At 35.6% G+C, this 10,000-nt stretch overlaps 1 protein-coding gene across 1 annotated transcript in view; it reads left to right on the top strand.

Moving 5' to 3' along the window:
* LOC144973487 (uncharacterized) overlaps nucleotides 1–10,000 on the top strand; it is a 40,984-nt gene that overhangs the window by 2,459 nt on the left and 28,525 nt on the right. Inside the window, exon 2 of the mRNA XM_078915968.1 lies at nucleotides 56–180. Within this exon, the coding sequence (XP_078772094.1) occupies nucleotides 56–180 (125 nt within the window). The remainder of the gene's footprint in view (nucleotides 1–55; nucleotides 181–10,000) is intronic.

Here is a 10,000-nt window from a genome sequence, read left to right as displayed (position 1 = left end):
AAGTATTGAAAGTGACAGTTATTAATCTTATCGTGGATTTATCTTCATCTTGCAGTTGGATATCCTTCACGACATCAGGATGGGCAGAAGTTGATATAAGCAAAACGCATTACGGTATTTGGAGAGTTTGTGGTGAAGTCGCTTATAATACCTGTGGCAATTTGGACGGAGCTGGCAAAGGTGAGATATGCTCTCTCATGCAGAGATGCCAAGTCCTGTTTCCTTCTTTGATATTCTATTTTTAGTAGTACATAGAAAATCTTGAGAGTCGATAACAAAAGTAACAAGAGAGTATGTAAGAGAAAGCCGATGCTATGATGTCTATAGACCACACCAGCGTAAGGCAGTAAGTCAAGAAAGTCACTTTTATTTTGATATATCCATAATATATATCTTATGTATTCATATATATATATATATATATATATATATATATATATATATATATATATATATATATATATCTCCCTCTCTTTCTCCCGCCCCCCCCCCATCTATATATATATATGTTTATTATATTATATATATATATATATATATATTTTTTTTTGTTTTGTTTTTTTTGTTTTTTTGTTTTTTTTGTTTTGGTGTTAATGAAGTGGGAGACTTGGGACGCTTACTGTATCTACCAAATTATTGGACCATTCCATTATTTTTGACTCACATTAATGTACCACTTATAAATATACACCGATCTTCTCTAGCCGTTCTAATCTCTCTGTTTAAGCAGACAACCGAACAACATAATTAACCTTTTTCCAGACTTCAATCCTTAGACAACTCTAGTAGATATTTTTTCAAACCAAGCAAAGTTATATTTTGTTAGTAGAGCTTTAAAACGGTGCAAATGATGAACCCCCTTATTGCAAAATTCACATTAAAAAAAAAACAAAAAATATTCACATTTCAAGTTGACAAACATGCTTTTTATTGTACGTATTTCTCATTCTTTTAGCTAGGGGAATTAGGGTAAAATTGTGCAAATTAGTGATGAAAGCACCAAATTTGGTACAAAGTAACTTGAGACCATTATTAATCGATGTTGATATAGAACCACATTGAGAAATTCCTCAAACAGTGTAAAATAGGGAGATGAAAATCCGCCTATATGAGCTATATTAAAACAAAGGGGCGTAATCCATGAAATATTTGTTGACAATTCGGCGCTTTAAAAATATATTATTTTTAGCCCGTGTAAGCGGTTGATTATTTTGGTTTAAATAATTATAATTGTTAAAAATGTGACTTTATGTGATATAGGAACCGTATGGGCCGGTAGTATAGCTTTATTATGAGGACTGGAAAGGGGGGGGGGGGGTGGGGGGTGGGAGAGGATGAGATGGTGCTGGTGTCAGTTTTACTTGTGTTGGTCGTCATCGTGGTGAAGATGATGGTGGAAGTGATATCGGTGATAATGATGATGATGATGATGATGATGATGATGATGATGATGATGATGATGATGATGATGAGGTGATTGTTGTGATAATAGTGGTGATGATGATGATGATGATGTTGATGAGGTGGGGGTGGTGCTGATCTTGGTAGTGATGATGATGATGATGATGATGATGATGATGATGATGATGATGATGATGATGATGATGATGATGATGATGATGATGATGACGAAGACGACGATGAAGATGATGATCAGGATGGTGTTGATGGTGTTGTGATGATGGTGGTGATGCTAATGGTAGTGATGATGATGATGATGATGATGACGATGATGATGATGATGATGATGATGATGATGATGATGATGACGATGAGGTGATTATGGAGATAGTAGTATTGATAATGGTGATGGGGATGATGATGAGGTGGTGGTGATCGTGGTAACGATGATGATGAAGATGATGATGATGATGATGATGATGATGATGATGATGATGATGATGATGATGATGATGATGATGAATATGGTAATGATGAGGTGGTGGTGGTGATAGTGGTAGTGATTATGGTGATGTTGGTAACTCTTAGTTTCGAAAATGAAAAACATTCTTGGTGACGTATATATTTACATTTTTAGATGATTAGGATCCAACAAAAATCATATTTATTAGACAAATGACTGTGGAACACATTTTTCTTGGAAGACTTGAGAGAATTCAACAGCAGCCTTTTCTAGTTTATCCTGACCTCTTTGAATAATTTTAACGGGGCAAGATAAAGCCAATATCTCGTTGTCAGCTTTTTCCATGTGAGTGTGTTCAAGAAAACAATATGTTGTCTTATTGAAGGCTAAAAATGTTTCCTTTCTTGAGGTTAGCTGTCGAGGCCTGGTTGTCTGTCTCTGAACCTGATTGGGTGAACATACGACTGGGTGCAAACTCTTTCTCAGCATTCTTTGCTATACATCTTCTCTCTCTCTCTCTCTCTCTCTCTCTCTCTCTCTCTCTCTCTCTCTCTCTCTCTCTCTCTGATCTGTTCTATACTTGAATGTTTTTTATATAGCATGGCTCCAGAAAGGAGAGCTTTTGTGAAACACAACGAATAACAACTTGCAACAACTTAACAGAAAACATGAATAAACAACTCCAAACAGATGTTATATTATTAGACTTCAATAAATCATTTGACAAAGTCAATAACCATACTCTGGCTATTAAACGGCGGAGATATGGAATCATGAGTAACACACACGACTGGGTAATGGATTTTCTCACTAATCGTAAACAACTGAAAGAGCAATGTCAGAGTCAGCTCCAGTACTACAGGTGTGCCCCGAGGTACCGTACTGGGTCCCCTCTTGTTCCTTATCTACATCAATGATTTGCCTGAAAGATTGTCGCTCGGAACTCAACTGAGACTATTTGCGGATGACAGCCTTTTGTACAGAGCAATAAGGCATAAGAAAGACTCAGAAATTCTTCATCGGGACTTTGATTCCAGAAAATTACTCACAAAAGGAAGATAATACACAATACACCACAACTCACTATAAGAAATCGCCAAAGCAAAATATCTCGGAGTACCAATAAACAATCGCCTGACCTGGAAAAACCACATTGCAAACATATGCAGGAAGGAAAATTCCACCCTGGGATGCTTGAGAAGAAACCTCTTCGGCTACAAAGTAACCATAAAAGAGAAATGCTATAAAGTTTATGTTAGACCAACACTCGAGTAAAGCGGTAAGGTATGGGATCCCGATCACACCTCCGAAATTAGGTAAATAGAATCAATCCAAAAAAACATATAAAATTTGTTCAACAAAATCCTCAAACAAATCAAAGTCATATATGACACTGACATCACATTTGGAACCATTGAAGGAAAGGTGAGAGAAGAATAAACTAAATGTATTTTACAAAGGTCCTAAAAACCAGGTCAGGTGTCATTACACGGCCTCCAACAGAACAAGAGGAAACCTGGCAAATTTATGTTGCCACAATCTAGAGTGGACTACCATCTTCACTCGTTTCTGCCCTCAACTATAAGACCTAGGAACAATTTGGATAACTCCCAGAAAAACAATTGGGAATGCTGCTGCTGAGCCTTCCACGAGGAAGTTTCAGCTTGAAGAGGAAAGGAAGGAGAAGAAGAAGAAACAATTTCAGCAACAGCAAAACTAGAACTTTGTTTGTTTTGGTAATATTCAGCATTTTTAATGTTCATAAAACGGACATGACAAATCTTCTTCTGATAATGAACTTCCTGCGCAATCAAATCACCATTTGAGAACATGGAGAGAATCTGGACATCGTTTATAATTTCTGCAGCCACGCGGATATTTTCGTTCATGTCTCTTGTCATTATTGAATGGAGGGAAGCTTCATCTTATTGTTGCAAAGCATACAATGTGTCCTATTTCTTGTGATAACCTCATCTGAGGGAAAACGCATATTCTGTCTCCTTGGACAGTGGGATGATGAGAGAATGTCTAGATCGGGATAATTTGACGTTTTCTTGTGATTTCTCATTTTTCACGGCAAGCCTTCTGATTTTTTGTGACCGTATATCAAATAATAATAATAATAATAATAATAATAATAATGCTGAAAACTTATATAGCGCTATAACTCCGAGACACCAGACTCTAAGCGCTTAAATTACAAATTACTTTGGCTGAAACATACTCATTCACACACGCAAGCACACACACACACACACATACACACACACAACACCACACACAACACAAACCAAACCTATCTTGCTTCTCATACCATCTACTAAAATCGAAACAAATATGTTTTAAGCGAACGTTTAAAAATAGACAAAGATTCTTTTTCACGAATGCTCTGCGGTAAGGCGTTCCAAATAGAGGGTCCGAAATGAGAAAAGGATCTCATTCCAGCATTTTTCCGAATTCGAGGGCCAACTAGTTTTGTGGAATCACTGGCCGAACGTAAGGGGCGGGGTTTTGAATATCTTTCAATTAGTTCTGAAAGGTAGGAAGGGGCAGTACCTTCAAGACAACGATACACTAAAACACAAGCTTTGAATTTAATTCTTTTCTCAACAGGCAGCCAATGCAGGTCATGAAGTAGAGGTCCGGCAGAGTCGCACCTACGCTTCATAAATACTAGTCTGGCAGCGCTGTTTTGGACAATCTGAAGACGTTTCAGATTGTATTGCGAAACGCCAAACAACAGAGCATTACAATAATCCAATTTCGATAGTACGAGGGACACAACCAGGTGCTTGGTCACATCCTCAGATATGAACCGTCTAATGGAAGCAATCTTTTTTAGTTGGAAAAAGAGAGATCTAACCAAATTATTAACCTGATGCTCCATCGACAGTCCAGAGTCTAAGAATGTGCCAAGGTTTTTCACTTTGTCAACAATTTGAATAGAGGCATCCCCAACTTCAAATCTGTTTCACTTTTCCACTTCCTGTTCCCCACATACAGCACCTCCGTCTTATCATCATTCAGTTTCAGTCTGTTCTCATTCATCCATTTCTTAACACTTTGGATACAATTTTTACTATTGGCTGATACTTCTTGTAAATTTCTCATATTGGAAACGCAGTACAATTGCGTATCATCAGCGTATTGATGGTAAGACAGACCAAAACTTCTGATGATTTTAGACAGAGGGCCAACGTACAAAACAAAAAGAACGGGTCCAAGTACTGAACCCTGGGGAACCCCACAATCAAGAAAGATTTCCTCCGATCTATATTCATCCACCGTAATAATCTGTTTACGATTAAACAAATATGACCTAAACCAATCAAGCGCTGCACCAGACACGCCATAAGTAATTTCAAGACGTTTGAGAAGAAGATTGTGATCAATAGTATCAAAAGCAGACGATAGGTCAAGCAAATTCAGCAAAGAACATGAACCATTGTCTATAACAGAGAGGAGATCATTAACAACCCTAACAAGTGCGGTTTCCGTCGAATGATGTTGCCTATAAGCAGACTGAAATTTTTCTTCAAGACAATTATTTTTAAGATGAGACAGTAATTGTTTCAAAACAAGCTTTTCTAAGATCTTAGAGAGAAAAGGAAGATTAGAGACAGGGCGATAGTTTTTTTAAGTTCTCTTTATCGAGATCAGGTTTTTTCAAAAGGGGTTTGACATGAGCAACTTTGTAAATGTCTGGTACAGCACCTGACTGCAACGAATTATTAACAATACATGTAAATGGTGTTAAAATTACATCAATGCATTTTTTTAAAATGGCAGTATTTAAGGGGTCTAAATCACAACTTTTAGTTGGAGACGACATAATGCAATCACGTAAGTCAGCTTCAGTAATCTTTGAAAAATGTGTTAACGAATCACCATGAAACTTGTCAAATGTTGTAGGGATCGATTCAGACGAGAGTTCCTTCCTGATGGTATCCGTTTTTTCTTTAAAATATTGACCAAAGCGAGTTGGTAGATATGCACGATCGATTAAAGATGGGAGAGCTGGTTGCGTCTGTTGTCCCAGCAGTTCCTTGGTCAAGGCAAAGAATTGTCTCGAACGTCCCACGTTTTTGAGGCTTTCTTCATAGAATTTCTTTTTGGCCCTGAAATTGACGGCTTTTGCATCATTTCTAGCCGCGATGTATCGCTTCTTATCGACAGCATCTCTGGACTCAAAGCGACATAATTTGTGCCAGTTGGTATCATTTTGCTTCAGGACCTCCAGTATCCTTAGAGCGGTCTTCAACAGACAAATCTAGCTTGTCACTATCATTTTCTAATCCGTTAAAAGTCTTAACACCATAGCTGGTAGAACGCTACGCTACAAAAGTCACGTACCATTGACCATTGACCACAATATGTCCGCTTTGACAGAGCTGGGCCTTCTCATTTTTAATTTTTTTTTTGTCTCGACAAATGAATCATTTTGACCAATCCATCTCAATACTGCATTTTGCCATTATATAATTGTTAGTAGTTAGTACAAGATTTAGTACATTGTCAATGCCATGATTTAATGGGTTAAGTGACTTGATCACGGGATTTTTGGTGATGGGGATGAGGCGATGTTCATGACGGTGATGTCAAAGATGATGATACGGAAATTTTCAACCTGAAATTTGATTAGAACCATACTATTACGCAAACCACAATAATAACATAACTATGTTGAATTAGTGTGACAAATAAACATTGATGCTTAAACGATATATAGGTGCTCGGTATGCTGCTAATGATGATCTTGATGATGATGATGATGATGATGATGGATGGTGATGATGATGATGTATGATGATGATGATGATGATGATGATGATGATGATGATTATTATATATATTATTATTATTATTATCATTATTATTACTATTATTATCATTATTATTATTTTATTGTATTATTATTATCATTATTATTATTATTATTATTATTATTATTATTATTATTATTATTATTATTATTATTATTATCATTATTATTATTATCATTGTTGTTGTTTGTTGTTATTATTATTATATTATTTTATTATTTTATTATTTATTTTATTATTATTATTATTATTATTTTATTATTATTATTATTATTTTATTATTATTATTATTATTATTATTATTATTATTATTGTTATTATTATTACAATGAGGTGGGTAAAAGGCGACAGAATTCAAGTAGACACCGTTTCGTGACCTCGCCGACCGGAAAGCAGACGACACAACTAGCAACCGCAGAATGCGATGCATTGTTTATAGATATCTTCACATGAGCGGAAGTCTATTATTTTCAAATAATTTTAATTTAATAAGACATTAAGAAAATAAAAATGATACCTCTTTGAAAGATATCGGAATATACAAAAGATAGAGCAGTAAAGTTAGGTGCCCCAAACGTAAACAAAGGTCGAGAAGCACGTGGCAAACCACATGTTCCTGTCTTGACAGCTCACGTTCCAATGTAAATAATAGAAAAAAATAACCTTTAAAATTTGGTTGTTAGGTGGCAAAAGAAACACATATTCATAAATACTCGATCATGCATCAAATAATGTCTAGATATGGATATTTTATGGAACAAAAGGTAAAATTTTCTAAAATTTATCAAAAGTTACAGTCTATCTATTTTTAGACCAGAGCAAATTATTGCGCTGGTGTGAACAAAACGAGAATTATTCGGAGCCTGATTTTCATAATAATTTAGCCTTATATTATTATTTCTGCAACTGTTAGATTTTATGTAAACATATTTTCAATACTGAAAGTGTATTGCCTACAACTCAAACTACAAAATTGGGAGACCTATATTGTGCGTAAATTATTCCGGTCCCTAACGGAAATCACTAGCAACTTGTTATTGTTTACGTTTGGGGCACCTAACTTTACTGCTCTATAGAACAGTCAAGTTTGCTGCCCCAAACGTAAACAATAACAAGTTGCTAGTGATTCCGTTAGGGACCGGAATAATTTACGCACAATATAGGTCTCCCAATTTTGTAGTTTGAGTTGTAGGCAATACACTTTCAGTATTGAAAATATGTTTACATAAAATCTAACAGTTGCAGAAATAATAATATAAGACTAAATTATTATGAAAATCAGGCTCCGAATAATTCTCGTTTTGTTCATACCAGCGCAATAATTTGCTCTGGTCTAAAAATAGATAGACGTAACTTTTGATAAATTTTACCTTTTGTTCCATAAAATATCCATATCTAGACATTATTTGATGCATGATCGAGTATTTATGAATATGTGTTTCTTTTGCCACCTAACAGCCAAATTTTAAAGGTTATTTTCTTTCTATTATTTACATTGGAACGTGAGCTGTCAAGACAGGAACATGTGGTTTGCCATGTGCTTCTCGACCTTTGTTTACGTTTGGGGCAGCAAACTTTACTGTTCTATATGAGAGGGGAAAAAAATCTTCTTTTTTTTTTTTCGTATTCGTATTCGACCACCACAACTTTGATTTCTTCGATTTCACAATCTCGTGTTCCGCGTTTCAATGCCGGTAAATTTGAAATAACTAAATTGGTATACTTTTGGATTTTAAAACATACTTTTGAAAATTATGTTACTCTGTTAGTAAATGAATGAATTTGATAAGTTGTATGTTATGAATAAATGATAAGTTATATTTCCGATTTCGATTTAAGCAACAGTGTACATGTGTACTCGGTACCGATGACGTAGTCTGTGACCTTTTGACACCATAGCAAAATGTCGTTGTGAAGGCGGCAAGTTTCATCACCACCATGATTTTTTACACGATTTAAATTGCTAATATCTCAGCTCTTGGAGTGATGAGAAAGTGGTTCTATATCACAATTTAAACCTTTGAGCACGAACTTTTTTTCATTAAAAAATCATGCTTTCATCACTAATTTGCACAATTCGGGGGTTTTGTGTCCCTAATTCCACCAGCTATTTGGAGGATTTTTTGTTTCATGTCTCATAAGGATTTTTGTTCTGTGCATTTCACATTCAGTGACGCCTGCTTTTTTTAAGGGAGAGCAACGAATATCGATTTTCTCTTTCTTTTGGTGTTTTACCATGTCATATGTTGTTTAACCCTATCCTTACCAACCATAGGAAAATCGTCACATTCGTTACGATTCAACCAACATTTTTTTAAATTCAGATTTCTTTTGTACATAAAAAAATTAAAGAAAATGAACAGTGTGTTGTATATCATGTTTTGCTAAAGAAATTATGTATCGCAAGATCTTACTGCTATTGTGTTTGAGTGATAACAAATCTGTTTTTGTGTTGTCGAGTTTTGGGGACAATCCTGAAAAAAAGCTGGTAAGGAGAGAGTTAGTAGGTATGTATAATATGATTTGTTTTCTATTTCCCAGTGACCAAGAGCTTGGAAGTTTTCCGTTAAAAAATATCTGGCCCAGCTGCCTTTCATATTTCATTTCTCTATTGCATCCGTTACTTCCTCTTTGAGGATTGGTGAGCCATCCATTCTCTTGTCTATTTAAGGTTTCTATCTTCGGCCATCTACAAATAATTCTTCTACACATTCAGACCGCCGGTGTAGAATTATTTGATCTTTATCTATCAAGATTGAACCATCTTTCCCCTTGAGAAATTCACTCTGTGCTCGTACCTCCTTCTACAAATTTAAATGTCGTTTAATTTACCATGTAGATTTATATAGTTTGCCATGACCTGCCCTACATTTATTTCTCCACTTTGGTTATTATTGCAGTGCTTTCTCAACACATGTATTCATAACAAGTTTCTATTTCTCTCAGGGGGCGGAGTGGCCGAGGGGTTAGGCATTGCACTGTGACCCGGATGGTCCCGGGTTCAATCCCCGCTTCCGGCACTTAATTTTTTTCCTTGGGCAAGATTATTAATCCCCAATTTGCTCACTTTGGTCTACATGAATGATTCCTGTTGATATGAGGCATCTTGTTTGATGGATTATCTATATTCCTATATGGAAAAACTGGGCGACGGTATCTCATGATCTTCAACTTGTATTATTATTATTATTGCAATGCCAAAAGATTTGCCTTTGACTGGAATATCACCGTCAGAGAGTGTCCAAAAGCCTTGGACAATTTCATTTTCTCTTGGAGAAACATTGGTGACTATACCTACTAATTTATTCTCTTC

The sequence above is a fragment of the Berghia stephanieae genome, chromosome 5 (assembly GCF_034508935.2).
Source record: "Berghia stephanieae isolate SIO BIC M18660-M18661 chromosome 5, UCSD_Bste_1.3, whole genome shotgun sequence".
NCBI classification, from domain to species: Eukaryota; Metazoa; Mollusca; class Gastropoda; order Nudibranchia; family Aeolidiidae; genus Berghia; species Berghia stephanieae.
The sequence above is the reverse complement of the archived record's forward strand: the minus strand, read 5'-3'. Positions and strand labels throughout refer to the sequence as shown.